Source organism: Castor canadensis, chromosome 3 (genome assembly GCF_047511655.1).
Source record: "Castor canadensis chromosome 3, mCasCan1.hap1v2, whole genome shotgun sequence".
NCBI classification, from domain to species: domain Eukaryota; kingdom Metazoa; phylum Chordata; class Mammalia; order Rodentia; family Castoridae; genus Castor; species Castor canadensis.
In genome coordinates, this window is record NC_133388.1 from 131897520 (window position 1) to 131916153 (window position 18634).

Here is an 18634-nt window from a genome sequence, read left to right on the forward strand (position 1 = left end):
GTAGCTGAGGTAGTTAGATGTGAAACTTATTGACTGAAACAAAACAAAACTGGAGAATGAGGGACCAATGGCAGTAGCAAAATTCCTTGTCATTTGGAAGCAGGTTTCTGTTGTGCACTGGTTTAATGCTGAGCAACGTCTTTCTGTCTTTCCATTAGATGGTACTAGTTAAACCAGAGAATTAGCTGTAGTGTTATTTGTTTCCAATCTGCTAGGTAGCATGTCAGTACGGATGGAGTTTGTATCCCTACCATTTCTGTACTGAAGCCATCACATAAAATCACATGATTCGTCATTACTAGAACTCCAATCCTAACTGTAAAAAGAAATTAGCAAAAAACTGAGAAAAGAACCAATAGGAAGGATGATTTTGCTCTCATTTTAACATTCTTGTCTTAGCCCTAAATTTCAGTGTTCTATTTGGTTTCAAAGAGGGCGGAAATGTCTGGGTCATCGGTTGCTTCTGCCTTGTGAGAATAGGAAACAAGGGGACTGACCTGTCTGGCTACTGAAAAGGAAAGCAGAAAGTATTTAGTAGAGGCAAGGCTCTCACTATGATCTTCTTTCACCCTGCCCTGTTGACCAAAAAAGGCTTCAGGTGGGACTTGGAGCAGTTGACCAAAGCATTCACTCATTCATTTATTCCCCAGCATCTAGGTATGAAAGGAGTTTTGTGAAAATAATATGCCAGTGATATGGTCAGGTATAAATAAGTTGGGAGACATTCCCTTTGAGCTAAGGAGACTTTCCACATGTATTTTTTAATCACTTGTTTATGGAATAGAATGTTAATCAGAAGTAGCTGTGAAAACTGACAACTACATTTACAAAGCACTTGTGTGTGATGTTTACAGAATAACCTTTCCATGGCAGTAAAATCACATGTATCTTTGCTAAAACCTTTTTTTCTGAGTTTGTTTTCAAGAAGGGCTCTGGAGGGTTCCATGCGATCTACAAAGCCTTAGGAAGAGTCTCCTTCCTCTCAGCAATTAGATGTGTAGCTTATATCTGAATAACATGTTGCCTCTTTTGTTCTCATCTGTTTGATGAAGAATTTAGACTATCATTCCAAAGAGTTAAGCAGCTCTAACATGCTTTGATTCTGTTTTGTACCTTTGTCATCAAAGCTTCCCATTACATAGTCTCCCTGCTTCCTTCCCCTCATCCTAGCAAACCCACCTGAAAAGGTTCCCTTTCCACTGCAGGCCTCTCCATCTAGTCCAAATAGTTAACTAGTTTTCTTGTGCAACACCAAATAAAAATAGATATTTCTTTTCCTGGTAAAAGGGACATTCTGTCAGAAAGAAAAATCAATGCTAGGAATGGGGGGGTGGGGAGGGCGGGGGAGGAAGCCAGGAATGTCCAAATTAATTTTTGACTTACTGTACTCCTAAGACTGATCTATCAAAATAGTAAGTCTGGTGTGGCAGTACAGATGTCTTTTTTTTTAATGGATCAGAGCATTATTTATGTTAAAGCCATGCTTTAGAAAGCTTAACACTATGCATCAGGAATGTTTAAACAATTTGAAATTTTAAGACTGATATACCATTAAATCCAGAAGAGATTGTTTCAATATAATCATCTCCAAGGATGATAAGATTTGAAACCCATCCTCAAGATAAACTTTCTGAAGCCCTATTTCAATGATTTAAGAGTTTGAAAATTTCTTTTGCAAATAAATACGGTTATCAAATGAAGGTAAATATATACATATACAGTAACTTTGCTTCATGAAGCCACGTCACTAAAACATTATCTGCATCATAGGTATGGTCTCTTGCAGTGTTCTTACTTCATAATATTGCTTCTATGACTCAAAAGTTATAAATATTTATAAGCCCCAATCATATGACTTAGCTTCAGTTCCAATCAGATTTCATTATTTAAGCAAAGGAAAATGTGGGGAAGTCATACAGAATGTTCTCTGAGGTTTTTCTTTTTTAACCATTTCCTTTTGTCCTTTAGTAGAATTCACATGTATACAAATAAAAGCATGGGGATGTTGATATATTGCTGAAGCCCTTGTGTAAACAATTCACTGAAATATTTAAAATACGTTTATAATGTGAATGAAATCAACTCACGAGTTCCAAGCAGGAAGAAGGCTTTAGTTCTTTCTATTGGGCTATAAAGGGAGACATGTGTCATCTTAGATATAAAAAGGAAACCCAGCGTAAATGACCAACAACTTATTCTTAATAATATCTGTTAGAGACACCCCTTCTCCCTTACAGGAGTAGATTTCAGAACGCCCTGGACATGACTAGGGCATCACAGAGCTCTGGAAAATGGATCTGGGGCCAGACATGCAAATCTCAGACATCAGCAGGAGCCAGGGGTTCCAGGTGCATTTACATAAACATTTAGCAAAATTCATTTTGGTTAAGAGGAAACCAGTCCATCTATTCGAAGAGTCTCAATGTCTTTATGAAAGGAGTTAATTTTCTCATTAAAAAGATAATCGTTTAAAATTCTACTTAGATCTTTGAAGGGAAAGTTTTACCTACATTAAATGATGAAGAATACTTGGATTCTTTGCTCAGATAGTTATTGCTGTTTTGTTGTGGTCCTCAGATGATTGCACTGCCCCCTTCCTAGCCTGTCTTCTCTGCTGTGGGTACTTTTCCTCTGTGTCCCTGCTGGCTAGCAAGAGTGACAGGGCTTTCTAACATCAAAGTGCTTTACTAGCTGTCATTAGTCTTCATGACACCCTGTGAGGTAGGTAAATAAACATCCTCTCCTTTTCACACGTGGAAAAAAATGAGGCCAACGTGAGTTTCAGAGGCTGAAGCGATGGACCAGGGATTAGAACTCAAGTGTGGGTAGATTCCTAGTTCCTTGGTTCCTATCACTGGACAATAGCTCTTCAGGTTCCTGCGTCCAGGAAGGAATATATTCCATAGTGTAAAAGGATATTGTGTCATAGAGTATATTTAAGTATCTTTAAAACCGTCATTATATTCAACACAGGGATTTTGCTTTTCCACAAAACCATGAATTCCGTATCAGTTATCTCATAATTAAAGATAACAAAAAAGACTAGTACTTCTTTGTTGCAAAATCAGCTAAACATCTTGTCAATAACATAAATGTAAAAAGATTGGGTAAAGGATGTAGAGAAAAGGGAAAATCATAGGGAAAAAGTAAAGCAAAGTCAAATTGGTTTGATGCACACATCTGCGGGTTCTCAAAGTTTTTACAGGTATGTGGGCTGCAGCCAGGGCCTGTTCTCCAGAGGAGCCTACAAAACAGCACAGGGTGTTGACACACAGAGGTGGCTGGTGGCCCTTGATACACAGGTAGGACCCATTGGTTGTTCAGAGAAATGTCCACATCTGAGGCAAGGAAATACCCAACAAAGAACTTTATTGCCTACCCCATGAAGTCATTCTAATCTGGCAGTGAATGGAGAATTTGACACAATCAAAGCCTACCTACTAAGGACCTTCGAACATTTAGATTGTCTTTGGAAATCCCTCAAGATCTTTGCATAGCTAGATACCTTTCAGTGCTCTGTGTGCTTTCTACAGGGAAAGTTTTGCAACAGAAATTTTCTTAAAAGAAAATTGGTCTGAACAGCTTGTGTGTGTGTTTTTCTGCCAAGCTGCAGCTCAATAAACGGGGTCAGCAGACAACTTAAGGAAATACACATGTTCAACAACCTAGAGCCAAAGCAGAAGAAACAAGATCAAATTCCTACTTTACAAGGAAGAAACATCAACAACAACCATGAGTACAAGAGTCAGTATGAACATCCCAATATTTCCTTCTGGAAGGTGAGTTTCCTTTGATGTCAACTGTTTCTTGTGTTCTGGGGAATTGTAGCAGTGACTACAAGGAAAATACTAATATGCAGTATTCATATTAGTTCTTGGCAATTGCAATGACATCAACAAACAAAACCCAAAAAGTTACATATTATGTTTGATTTGGGAAAAAATAGCTTTCTTTTGTCCCGTTGACACCATAAAATTCACCATGAATAGCATCAAGCAGTTTAAGCCATTTTTACATTAGGAGGTATAATAAGGATAACTTAAAGTTAAAACTTTCATTTGGACAATAAGAAGTTAACAAATTTATATTTCCCTTGAACAATTCTTTTAAGTAGACTTTGTGAATGATTAAGATTTGCAAACAGCAGGAGAGCAAAAGCTGAAAAAAAGTCTCCATGCTTGGCAAGAGCCCAGTGGAAGGTTCTAAGACCTGTTGTTCTGAAGGGAGTGGCAGTCACACGTAGAACACCCAGGAGAGAGCCTTCCAATCCTATTTCCATTCATGCATTTGCCGAAAGTAAATAAAAATCAGATAACATTTGCTCTGCATTATTTATTTCTCTTTGCACAACAAAGAGACTTTTAGCAGCAGAATATCACCAGCAATTGATTACCACACAAAAAAAGTCCAATTCCTACAAAACCTGAGCAGTTTGTCTATCTAGACTTCACCAGACAACCAGACAGAGAACGCTATGCTGCAAACATCTAGACCCTTCCACTCAGTATCCAGATGTTTGGTGGCTTGAAGACCAAATTTACCACTCGAGGGACCTACTTCTTCGCTTTTCACTGGGCTATTTGCATTCATGTGGACAGTCTTTATTTTTTAATAACTCTGTAGTGTCTGCTTTGGTTTAGTGAAGATGGTTCAGCAATCATCTGGAAAATTCAAATGTCAAAAGCCCACAAAAGAAAGGAAACTTAGTCAAGAGGAAGAATCAGAGCTTTAGGGCTGTCAATGGTCCAGTGGTTTTGTCTACATTGAAAAATTGCTTAACTGTCTTTTTTTTTTCCACTTCCATTATTCTGAAAATCATTCTTAAAAGAATCCTTTTTTCAACTTGAGAAAAGATACATCGACTAGATGACTGGTAGTATCAAGATCCAAACTATGTTTCAAAGAATCTAATACTGGTAAACCTGGTTGAGTGAGTTTGAACACAGAGGCTCTTGTGATATCATGATGTATTTACAATGGGATGGTGAGTAAGGCCATGGTAACCCTGAATCTCATTGCTGTTGCTATTTAGAGAGGGATATTTAAATGGGTCATGTTCGACAAGCAAGAGTGACTTACAATACCTTCAAATACCTTGTCTTCTGATTCTTCAGAAGCTCTTGGTGTACAGAGCAGTGCAGGTGCCAACAATCAAGGGAAGCTACCCCAAGGGGTTCGTAAGGAGAGAGCCTGTCCTAGAGATAAAGCCACCTACATCTCCTCCATCTTCCCATTTTAGTTCTGCCTTCGCCTATTATAAGGGGACATATCTGTTGTCACAGTTACAGAATGGCAGTGACTACTTTGATTTTTTCTCTGTGAAAAGGTATGGACAGGTTTTCTCTACATTAATAGAAACTCTGTGATGCAACACCAGTGACTCTGTGGTCACTCTTACCCATAAGCCTTGTTGAAGAGGACTTTTTTATTGCTCCTATACCCCCATAGTCAACCAGCTCATTGTATACTACAGTGCATGTTTGTACCTATGTTGGCTCTGTGATCTAAGAAATGAACATTTTCCTCAACTTGCTAGTTTTCATTGCCTGGCAATTGAAAACAAGTCACACAGGAATAGACCATTTTTCTACCACTCAATTTTAGGGCTTATGCCAATAGCTAGTTCTGAAAAATTACTTGCCATGATACTAGCACTGATAAATGAAAATGTCATTCAGTAGCTCTTGGAACATCTTGGACGTAACCACTAAGATGATCACTTAGGAAAGAGAAACATCTTTGAGAACCCCCAAAAATGATCCCTTCTTCTTTTTATTTTCCTTTTAGATTGCTTATTGGATATATCTGATGACTTCCACTAGTTCATCTAGGGCTAACTCCTAAAACTGATACCAAAAGATTGACGGAAAACCTTAAAAGAGCACAGGATGCCTGAATCTTCTGTATATAATGAAACTCTGATATGATAACTTATGGCCACTTTATTTTTACCTTTCTCAGAAAGAAGAGAAGTAGGAAAGGACTATGAATTTTAATTCTGAGACCACCCATTTACTTCTAAGTAAAAATGTAGGCATTAAGAAGATCAGGTTGGTAGTCTTTAAGCTCACAACCAAGGTTTTGTGGGATCCAAGAAGCAACAGGTCAGCTGATTCCACATAGAAATGAATATTAGTCACCACCACTGGCAAGTATCATATTATGCAATAGCTATATCCATGCAGATTTGACCTCTGGAACTGAATGATAAATTCAAGCTTTACAAATTGGTTATTATGATGTTGACAATGGTAGTCTCACGAAACAAAGTAAAATCAGCAGCCATACTCACACAGATCAGTTATTAAGCAGATGACAGTGACATTGTTTTTCATTTCCAACAGATGGATTTGAATCCATTTGCCACAAGTCTCCATGACCCACCCCCACTCTCTTGAGTTGTGCAAGCTCCCAGGGATCACTAACTTATTTTTTTTCCAAATAGTGCTTACTGGCAAAGACAAAGGGAGTGGATGAATAGTCGCAGCATCAATGTTGAGAAACCAGGTAGCACGATTTCATTAGCAATACTTCATGGAAGTCTTTCTCCTCAGGCCTGGGCACGTACTGGCTAGTGCTGAACCAAATGCTCCTTTTGCACTAACTGATAAACATTCCCTTGCAGTAGCTTGATTACAATATTACAAGTCAAGAATTTGCAAGATTAAAGTGTCTGTTGAATTAATTAACTGCAAATCACCTTCAGTAAAACTTGACAAGTTCCAAGATGTTTCTGTAAGAAAAGAAGGGAATCAATAGCATCAGCAACGTGCTGCTTTGTGACACCTAGACTGTTACCGAGTGTGACGGGCTCACTGTCACCCTTCCCCTTCTTAGGGCAGGAGAGATTTACTTCTTTTCATAGAATACCACACTTCTGATTCAGACCAGGGGAAATGTTTCACCCGAGGCTTTCAAAACATACTTTGGAGATCCATGTCCTTTTCACGCCCAACACACTGCAAAGGTTAATAAGGAAGTCCAGTATTTTAGTTTTTTGAAAACAGGATATAAAGTGAGAATTCTCTTACTAGTTGACAGGTCCCTTTGATTACACAATGATGTTCTATTTGTACTGTTTTGAATAGAGTAAGAAATCACAGGGACTCCACAGAAAACCATAGGTCAGAGTTTAATTGCTATGTGAGCAAGTAGTGCTGCCCAGCCCACCACACTGAAATGCCAGAGCTCTTTTTTCCAGAATCACAATGGATTGAAATACAGGTGTCCATTAAGACCTGCTCTACTGGTTTGTAATCAAAATAGGAATTTCTTACAATGAGAGAAACTCCAAATATATTTTTCAACACACTTGGGGGTGTTTTAGAACGTACTGATAATGAATTAATTTGAAATAATTAAAAGTGTTGATTGGCTGCAATTCCATGCCAGAATGCCACCACAACAGTGAAATTAAATCAGCTTAAACACAACATCTCCATTTGTTCCTATTTGCAGCACTTGAAGTAAGAATTTGATTAATTCCATTTTAATGCAAATTAAGCAGTAGAGAAAGGAAGGCCCAACCTCCTTAATTTGGTAGATGGAAGTATAATAAAAATACAAAACCTTACACTTTCTGAAATTCTAATAACAGAGTAGGTGACAGGCTTCAATAATAGCACAAGAGAAAATTTTGTGTTGCACGGTGCTGGTAATATTTGCATATTATTTTGATTAACTAATTTGATGTTAAACATGATTTTTGCTCTGTAAACATTTTATCAGTAACTCTGTGTGTGTGTGTGTGTGTGTGCATGTGTGTGCGCACACGCGCGCGTGTGTATGTGTGTGTATGTGTGTGTGTGTGTGTGTGGTGTTGGCTAAGACAGCGATAATGTGGCAATGCTGGTGGCTTGAACCTACAAATTGTGGTCTGGACATAGCAACATTATTACCTTAACTCTTTTGTTAATGATTACTGCGACTCAGCAAGAACTCTTTCAATTATTCTGTGCTTATAAAAATTAATATATTTTTACATGAGGAAATGCTGAACATCCTCGGCCTTAAAGGAAATGTAAATCAAAATGACATTGAGATTTCACCTCACTCAAGTCAGAATGGCTATCAGCAAAATCACAAACAACTGCAAATGCTGGCAAGGACAGGGAGGGGAGAGGGGAAGGAACCCTTATACACTGTTGATGGGAATGTAAATTAGTGTAACTTCTGTGGAAAACAGTATGGAGATTCCTCAAAAAACTGAAAACAGACCTACCCTATGATCCAGTGATATCACTCCTGGACATATATATTGCACCAAGATACAACACAGACCCTTGCACACCCATGTCTGTTGCAGCACTACTCACAACAGCCAAGCTATGGAAACAGCCCAGATGTCCCACTACTGACTAATGGATTAAGCAAATACAGAGTATTATTATTCAGCCATTAAAAAAAGAATGAAATTATGTTGTGTGCATGTAAATGGATAGAACTGGAGAACATCATGGAAAGTGAAGAAAGCCAGGTTCAGAAGGACAAAAGTAGCATGTTTTCCCTCATATGTGGAAACTAAACTTATAAGATAAATGCATACATAAATACACATATGATCTTATATGCATATATATACATACATGGAGAGAGAAAGAGAGAGAGAGGAGAGAGAAAACATGATTGTGATAGTGGGTCCATCTGAGGGGAATATGGGGAGTTAGGAAAAGAAAAGAGAACGATAGAGAGTGAATAGTATTGAACCACAGTTGCATCTGTGTATGAAGATAGTATAGTGAAATGTACTATATGCTGTTGAATGATGGGAGAGCAGGGCAATAGAGAAAGAGTAATAGAGAAGGTTAATTTGATTAAAGTACCATATATACATGTGTGAAATACTAAGGTGAATCCCCCTTGAACAATCAATGTGCACTTAAAATAATGAAGGTCAGGAAGGTAAAACAGGTCCTATCTGTGGATATGTACCAGTGGGAGGGGGGAGGGTAAACAGAGAGGGTGAAGGAGGGAGAGTGTGGTAGAGGTACTTTGTATACTTGTATGAAAACAGAACATGAAATCTGTTGAAATTCTTCTAAGGAGGGAGGGGGAATGAGGGAGAATGATGGAGGTGGTGAATCTAATTAAGATACATTGTAAGCACATATGCAAATGTCACAATGAGTCCTCTCCCAATAAATTTAAAAATACAAAAATACAAATTAATACATTTTCTTCCATTTCCTTTTACTCCATAGAGGGCCAATGGGCTTACATACATCACCTAAATGATTTCATTTAGATACAACTAGTTCAGGTTGAGGGTGATCTTTACCAATATGCTCCATACATCAGTGGAAAGTCAACCAGTCTCTGCCACATTGCAGGAGTGATGTGTGCATTGGTCCACTGCTAGTGTAAGTGTCCACAAGGCACTGAGGCTGGCCGCCCTGTCTCCCAACATGTCATGTAGCATGGTGCTGCCCTATGAGACGAGTGGCTTTAGAATGACTTCCCAAGTAAGACTAGCTGATATGAATAAGATATATATATAATATATATATGCATATGTAAAAATATATATGAATATAGAAATGTGTTCTCCCTAAATAACCAGCCTGCTGCAGAGAACAAGTGCTAACGAAGGCTGCTCTCCTCAAAGCCAGACCAATGACCACTTGGAAAACGTCAGACCCTTAGGAGCCTACCTAATTTCATGCCTTTTCTTGAAAGAAATTCTCAGGACTGTGATCAAGGTTATTCAGAGATGATGGTGTTGAGTCAAACACTGTGCCAAGAGCATATTTCATTTTTGTTATTGTTGTTGTTGCTTTGTGACTTTGGTTCAAAAAATCTTTGCTGTTGGAAATCCATAAAAACAAGTTATAAAGCTCTTTTTCTCTTTATTGGCAGTCATGTAATGCTGATTTATCTTCACATTTACATCATTACTGTATATTTGTCACTACAAGTGGTAATTGTTTATTGTGAGGCTTATAGGGTAGTCTTGGAAAAACTTATGCATCTTCATTGTTTCAATGCAGAATTAAATATAGATACTGAAAAGAGAAGTAGCAGTGTGATGGTGCAGAAGAGTTGGATGCAAAGTCGGAAAGTGGTTGGGCCACAAACCACGAAACTGAGCTGCTGAGCTGCAGGATTCCTGTGTGCTCCACTGGGTGACCCAATGGCCACGGTCACAGAAGTCTAGCTTGTTAAATGCAGGACTGAGGGAATCAGTAAGGGGTAGTGTGATGCTGATTACAAAAGTCACCCGATCTCTTTCAGCCTCAGTTGTCTCATCTATAAAATAAGGCTTACAAATACCATTTAAATTTCTTTTTAGATGTTCTCGTCTATAAACATTAGTAACTTTTAATTCAACCTGAGCACCTAAAAATCTGCTTAAACCAAATCAAAGTAGGAAGATAGAGGATTGCTTGAATACATTCAGGTTGATCATTGAAGATATTTTTAAAAAATAAACATCGGAATTGAGAAAGTTTTTGGTTTCTTATTTGCTACCCTTTTAGCAGCAGTTCAAACAACACACACACAGCTTCATATACAACAACATCATTGGGGTTACAACTCCATCTTGTTGACCTTCACATATGCTACATTTAAAGTGAGAGGGAAATAATACATCAATTATTTTATAATTCAACTCAATAAATATTTGATAAACACTTTCTATATTCTTTGCATGTAACCCTTAGAATTAAGGTAAGGTTTCTAGACTTATATGATGGTTTGAGCTAATGGTTTAATAACTATTAAATATTACATTTGTGACCTGCAAGATATTAAGTAAAATTTAGGGGAAAATGATGGCAATGGCAGAATTACCTTATAATATGAAAATGATTTTACTTTTCACTTCAAAGACTTCCTTCCTTCTCTCCTTCCTTCCTTCCTTTCTTCCTTCCTCCCTTCCTCCCTTCTTCATTCTGTCCCTCCCTCCCTCTGTTCTCCCTCTCTCTTTCTCCCCTCATCAAAATAAGTAATGGGGTTTAGATATTTTTCAGCCACCTAATGGGATGACAGTACCATACATGAATAGGATACATGAGAAGAAACATCAGGTTAATTTATATTTCTCACTTAATTTGGTTAATTTACATTTCTCACTTAATTTGGTGTAGAGTAGGGCCATGGAGGGCGTCATGGTTGTTGGAATGAGAGTCAATGTAAAATTTAGTTACAAGTGATAGAGACTTCTATTTTTCAATGCTGACTTTTTTTAAGGTTTTCATTTTGGAAGACATCTTTGACTTTAAAAAATGAAATGTTCTTTGAAAAATTGGATCATCAGAACATGATTCTGTTTCTCCTGAAGATTTGCCAATTCAGGGATAGATTTTGGTGGAACATTCACTGGGCTTCTAGAAGGTCTTTCAGTTATTAGAAGTTGGCAGCTCCACTCTTCCCTAGTTGTGGAGCCTTTGCTAAGTGTTTAACATCTCTGAGCTGAAGTTTCATCACCTGGAAATGATATTTTTCTCATGATTGGTTGTGAGGACTAAGTGTGATCTTTAGCACAGTGCTAGTCACACAGTAAGCTCTCACTCTTGGTAAGCTATTAAATGGGAATGAAAGGTGGGAGCATGGCTCAAGTGATAGTGCTCTTGCTTAGCAAGCAAGTTCAAGGCTTCAGGTTCAATCCCCAGTACTGTTGGAAATAAAACAGAACAAAAAAAGAATGGAACTGCAAGAAAATCTAAGGGCAAAGAAAATAACCAAAGCATAAATTCAGTTTAGTTTGTTTCTGATGAGGCCTAGGCCAGCATAATATGAAAACATTTCAGCAAAACAAATACACATGTCAGGGATATTCAGCCATCGTTCCTTAGCAGAAACAGGCTACCAGGTTTGCTGACTTCTGCAAAGTCAGTTCTGGGCTAGATCACTGCATGCAACACAAGAAAAGTCTAGTCATTATTTTCCTTGCAGAATCTAGATAAAATGCATCAGATGGATGGTGAAACCACTCTACCCCTCAGCCACTCCAGGGAGTGTTTCTGAACCCCTCATTTCCGTGGGCACATGGCTGTTTGCCACATCTTCCATTTGGCTTTCTACTGTAGGAGCAGGCTGCTTGTGAGCTAGCCTAATTGCCACAATTAGCAAAATTAAATGGCTCATTATGTTTTTATACAATTCCGCCCACATTCCTCAGTTTTGCTTTAGCATGAGTAATGATCCTGTTGAGGCTGTCGATCACAGGCATGTTTTGAGTCTCTTTCCCTGTGCCCATTTTCAGGACGGTAAATGGATAAGGCATATGTTGACAGAGAGCTCTAAAGTGTCCTGGTGCTGCCCCTCAGGTGCTGTGCCCCAGCGAAGAGAGGAGATGCCATCCGACATATAGATCATTTGACAGAGTGATACAGGTTAAGGAGACACTCAGAAATGAGGCTAGAAGGAAGTGGCCCATCCTTTGAGGCACCTGAGCATCTCGTGGTAGGAGGAATGTCATGAGTCACAAGCTGGCAGAAGCAATGATTTTGATTGTTTTCATAAGTGACACTGGATCTCTGAGATGCAGAAATATGAAGTGATCTGCATCCATCATTGAAATGATACCAAGGACCCCCTCAGTCCTGCTGCACTGTCAGCCTGCACTGTACCCAGTCTCTGAGCTAGATTCTGAAAGACAGTCTGAGCTATTTTTAAAAAAGGTTTTAAGGAAATCTCTTTAGAAACATAAAAACGCAGGCGTCTCATCCAAGCTTTATATAGAAACAGTAATGGCTAATGGCAAAGATGTGTGGAGAATGCAAGGGAGCATATATTTAGTCTAGAAAATGGTTCATTAGGAAAAAAATCTCTGCATTCTTGTCTAAACATTGTGTCAGAACTTGCTTCTGCTCAATGGCATTTGGTAATTTGAAAGTAAATGTTCACTCTAACATAATCCTAGTATGGACCGCAGAGGTTTTCTTTGCTCAATTCAATCTGTTCAGTGAAAGAAATTTTGAAATGACACTGCTTTAAAGCTCTTTAAGGAATGAATTTGATGTTTGTTCAAGCTAAGAAGCATGGAATTATCTGTAGGTATTTTCAATTGATGTTCACAATGTGTTAAGGTCTTTTAGGCATGTATTGTAAACATGGTTGATTTTGAAAATGGAGTAGGTAAAGCTTCTCTACAAGTGTGTCAATAAAACACACTTTATATGTATCAAGGTTTATATGTGTTACTTTAGTAACACACTCATGTATGATGAAAAAAACAGTCACTGAGATTTAAGCTATTTAATTGGTCAGCACTATCACTTCATTTGTTCATAATGCAACATAAATTGGACATTTAGGAATTAACCATAAATTCTTCATTTTACTTTTATCTTTGGATTATCTTTGTATGTTATCTTTTGCTAATACTTGAGTATTAGCAAAATCAAAATCATAATCTTGACCTGTTGGTAAGAGAATTTGTTTCATTCGTTGGGTTAACAGTATTCATGATAACTGAATAGTAACTGAGTGTCAGCAAAGTCAATGTTACTGAACTAGATCATACATAGTTAAGTAAACAATGCAAGTATGCAAAGAGGATTTAAAAGACATAGTCATTTTGGATGACCAAACTTCGACTTATGGAAAAAAATTTTTTTCTTCCACATGATTACTCAAACTCTTAGTATAGTTTAGATATAGATTTGTGTGTGTTCACATATATATATATATTTTTTTTTCCTCAAGTGTGGATACATTTAGAAATTTAGTTTCAAAGAAAAATCATAATATTTTTCCTTTAGAAAACACCATGATCCCATGCAAACAGTGAATGCTAAGAGCAGACCCTTCTCTTCATGGAATGAAAGTAGACACGGGCCCAGGAAATCCTGGCTGAGGGTAAGCATCCATCATTGCATTTGTGTGCTGTCACTTATCCAGTTATCCCTGTTCTTGCAGAGGGTTTAATGTCAGATGTAAATGAAATTTTAGAAAGAGTTAAAATATAAATAGAGAAGTCAAATTTTGTTCCTTTGTACATTGAGGATGTCTTTGATCCTAGTATTCTAATTCTGTGCCTCTGTCCTTGCCACAACTGTCTGAGGCCGTGTCAGGCTTTCTGAATCATGGATTCAGATTAAATCATGACTAACCCTTGAAGCCATTTTCTTTCTTTCATTTTTTTCCTTTCTCATAATCTTTTGAAAAGCTGTAATATATGACATGGTAGAAAAACCATCTCCTTAACAAGAATTCATTACTAGCTAAAACAATCTTCAAGGATGTCAGGTAACAGAATATTTACAGTATTTGAGAAATTATTGTAAAATTCAAGGTTCTTACACCCTCCTGACTGCCAACCTCACCTCTAAAAGAGACTGGAACATTAACTTTCCTTTACATTATGACAGTTTCAACTCTAAATATGTTTGTTATCTGTGAGATCGAGATCAAGTTGAAAAATAACTTAACACTTACATGACTGAAGAGCGAAGGGGCCGGTTATGTTTGTGTTGCTTGACACTATTATACTGTGATCTGTTAGTTACTCTTGAAATCAAAGGCATAGTTGAACTGAGAAATCAACTTCCAAAGATTATCACTTAAAAGTTGTCTTGGAACTAATGAAGCAAATAACTCATGGTTCTGCACAAAAGTGAAGAATTTGCCAAAATGATTACATTTTCCTCCTACAGTGGGGGTGGAAAGTTTCCCCACGTGCTGATAAGAAGAGTACCCTCTTGGAACTTTGCGGATGGCTAGGTAATCCTTCCACATCCCAACAAAAGATTAGGGTATTTTAAAGGAAATCTTGCTTGGAGGATGAAATCATGATGTACAAGGAAACATGTCTACTGATAAAAGTTGTCTGCCTTTTAAAGTATTGTTTTGGAGCTTTGTACCAAAAGAAATTCTAGGTTGAGTCCTCTGTCACTTCCTGTGGATGTCATCTTGAGGACAGCGGTCTCTGAATGACACATCCATTACAGGTGGTAGCTCTAAAACTTGGCTATTTTAGGTGAATTGGATAGTTCAAATAAGTGAATAATTAAATGGCATTGACTATTTTCTTTTTTTTTTTTTTTGACTATGACTTGACTAACTTTTAATATCAGTTGGTTCATATAAAACCAGGGAAGGAAGTTAAGACATCTTCCACTGTGGTCGTTTGTTCTGATGGATGGATGACAGTAATCATTTACATCTTTGTTTTCCTGGGAAACATTGGCCAGTCTTGACAAGCCCTTTCTAGTTAGGCTGTTTCTCTCTTCACCTGATATTCTGATAGCACCCCTGGCCAGGTTCCTGGGGGCACCAACTTGCAAAGTAGGGTGATCTCACAAAAGACAAGTGTTTTCAAACTTCTGAGGCAGGCTGATGAATTTGTGGACCAGTTGCTGACATCCCAAGTGATTATGATGCTTAAAGTATTTTAAACAATTCCAGGTCTATAAAAAAAAGCAATGATGCCTATATGTATACCCTATATTTTTTATTACAAAAATATTGAAATAATCCATGAGTTATTCCACTCTGCACCAACTATAAAAAAATACTATCAAAGTTTGACCGGCACTTTTAATGCAACAAAAAGCACCATGACCAAGGACACTGAGAACTGAAAGCAGGGAACGTTTACTTGCTGTACGGAGGTATTTAAAACCCAGAAGCTTGTTGTAAGAATGTAACTTTACAGATGATTCAAATACAAATCTTAGCTGATAAGAGTGATAAGCCCTCAATCAGTTCAGGTTTCCTCATAGCATATTCATTGCATGTGTATGCTCATACTTACTAAAAGGTGTCCCAAAGCCTCTAGAAGACACGTCACTTTGACCTTAGATTGGGGTGGGTAAGACTATACACAGTGGAGAACTTGATTGATCCTTCTCTTGTCTGCCTTTGGGGGGCCCATGCCACTTGTTCTCAGTTGCTGGGGCTTCCATGTCAGTCCTGTGGTTAGATGGAATTTGGCACTAGAAAGACGTGGCATGGTGTCTTCTGGACTCATACCTGCCTACACACACACAGAGCAAGTCACAAATTCTACATTCGGAAAGAGATCTGGTTACAGCCCCTTTCCCTCTGGCTCTGCCCCTATATTCCAATGTGAGGTGCACGCTCCTGGGAATCAGATTCTCGTTTTGCACCCCCCTGCTCCCTAATTACTCTTTGTGCATGTATTAAACTTTTGCAGTTGAATACTGAATCGTGACTATCATTTAATCTGCATCATGAAGTTATTGAGCTCCTTGGTCTTGTCAAAGCCATACATATGCTGCATAGGATTTCTGTCATAAAGGATGTTCTCAACTGAAAACTTAAAAAGAAAAAATGAATCTCAGAATGTGTAGAAAATGAACTGCTCCAGGGATGCTAATACATGTGTAAACACACTTGAGTTTGATGTCCAGTGGATAGCTTTTTCACACACGATGTTTGTTTCCAAATGAGAAAATGGTTTATGAATGCTTTTCTAAGCAGTACTATTTTTTTTTTCTGCAGTCTTGAGGGATATATTCTCTCTGTCTTTTTGTTCTTCTATTCCTATGGGAATCAGTGCTTTGAGTCAAGGAAAATCACCTAAGCTGTTTTGACAGAGGAATGTTGTTGTTGTGTGTGTGTGTGTGTGTTACTGAATATATTTATGTAAAAATCAGTTAACTCCATGAAAACACCCAATTGATTGGAGGCAAGATTTTCCATAATAATGGTGCCCTCTTGTGGATGCGCTCCAAGATTGAGAAGGAGTGTGGTAGCAACAGTCATACCAATCTGTGCTGCCCCATCAGGCGGAGTAAGAGACTCTTGGCAGTGCTGGTTGGAAAAGGGACCAGCAGCAGGCAGTCAGCTGATGGGAGATCAAACCACAATCACGTTGATGGTCAGACTAAGAACATTTGAGTTCTTGCCCTACTCTAGGATGAAGTGTCATTATTGCCACAACCCTGCTGTCACCCCTTCATCTGGACATTGTGACTCCTGCAGATCTTCTTGTTTTATAAAGTGGTTTCATATTCCAACCGCTCCTGAATAAGGGCATCATCTTTGTACTGCAGCCTTGGAGGAGACGGGGAACATTCAAAGGCTAAAATGGCCTTTCGTAGGCTTCGGTCCAACACGTGTCTCTCCCACGCTGGGTACCTATTCCTAAACAGGTCAATTTTAATGACTGATTCTTCAATCCGTGGTGGGCGAGATGATGGGGTGGATGCGGCTGTGGGCCTCACCTGAAACACAGGTACACACCCATCCCTCTCTGCAAGTTTCTGATCACGGTCACTGACGACACTGCGGTTGTTGGAGATGGACCGGAGGGTGCTTGTGGCCACCTCTGGGGGCAGAGAGAAGGCAGTGACGGGGTCCTCACAAGCACAACTTGGTGATTGCCCGAATCTGGGGCCATTAGGGTGGAAGAAGGCATAGTACATCAGCATAAAAACAATACCGGTTAAAAAGCTGCTGAATACCACACACAGCGCTGGAATGGCAAACGCATCTGCAATCTGGGGAGCCTTGTAGAGGTACCAGAGTGCGCTCAAGGCTGTGTTTTCCAAAAGGATCACAAAATAGTAAATGAACAGCCTGCAGCGTGTCCTGCCTTCCTTGACATTGAACCAACTGAAGATATAGATGATCCCTACCACCATGTCAAACACAATCTCTTCCCATTTGGTGATACAGAATTCTGTCTCACAGTGGACGATCCAGAAGGTCATGATGCACCAATGGAGGACAATGAAGATCCCAAAGTAGAGCTGGAAAACTGAGGCGAAGAGTGCGAAAGTGATGACCCTGGCGGCGATGGTGAAGAAGTGCCAGCAGAACTGGATGATGACAGCCATGTAGCTGATAGGCTTCTTGTCATCTCGAGAGTCCCTCAGGGCCTTCTGGTAGGAGGCCAGGGCCCAAGCCAAGGACACGAGGGAGGCTGCTGCTGTGAAACCTAGGAAGGCAAATAGGAAGACATCTGTTAAAAGTGAAATGCAGTGATGGCCCTGAAGTCAAGTCAAACTGAGCTGGTGGTTTGGGACAGGCTAACTTTGACCTCAGCAGAAGTTCTTAATTTCTTTAAGTTTTAACTGGACTAAACATTCACATGGGGGTTGTAGTAACTGTCCTCTTTGAGGCGACAGCCATCTGGAGAAGGCCTGAAGCTAATGGGACTGCTAATCAAAACCAGCATGGAGTCTGAGATCTGGAAATGGGGTGGGATTTAGCTTCCTGTGTATTTGGTGTAAGTAGAAGAAAGAGGTAGTTTTGTGTAATAAGGAAAACAACCATGGGCTCAAGGTTGACAAAACTGGGCTGTCGTTCCACAACCATTTGTTACCTGTATGACCTTAGACAATCATTGAAACCAGTGTCCTCGTTTATAAAGCAATGATCTCCAGGACTCCCTCTCAGTTTGGATAGTCTGTGGTTAAAGGGACACAGCATCACAGGAAACCTAAGGGATAGCTGGTTCACTTTCTGCTTCTGTGCAAGAATAAATGTAGTCTGTACTCAAAGACAGCTTACTCTTTCTTCAACAGAAGGGCAGGAATTAAAAGAACAAGCTTAGCATCCTTTCTTCTGCAACTTGGTATGTTTTTCCTTCTAATGTAAGGGTCCTCTTCCTGCAGCTTCTGTCTGTCTGCTGCCTTTCCCTTCAAAGAAGAAATAGCTGCCCACTGTCATTCATCTCTTAGCCTTCCATAAATTAAAAACTTTATTGAAATCCCTTTTC

General features: G+C 38.9%; 1 protein-coding gene across 2 annotated transcripts in view; it reads right to left on the bottom strand.

Moving 5' to 3' along the window:
* Positions 1-3053: 3053 nt before the first annotated feature.
* The window catches only part of Xkr4 (XK related 4), a 404161-nt gene continuing 388580 nt past the window's right edge, over positions 3054-18634 (bottom strand). The window contains exons 3-4 of one of the 2 annotated variants that reach the window (XR_012446344.1): positions 15701-17851; positions 3054-6733 (exon numbers count right to left, since the gene is read on the bottom strand). Coding sequence is in view for 1 of the 2 variants with exons in the window: in XM_020188108.2 (XP_020043697.1) it covers positions 16905-17851 (947 nt within the window). In the remaining variant the exon portion in view is untranslated. Of the gene's footprint in view, positions 6734-14917; positions 17852-18634 lie in introns of those variants that run through there. The other variant, XM_020188108.2, reaches the window with a different exon arrangement.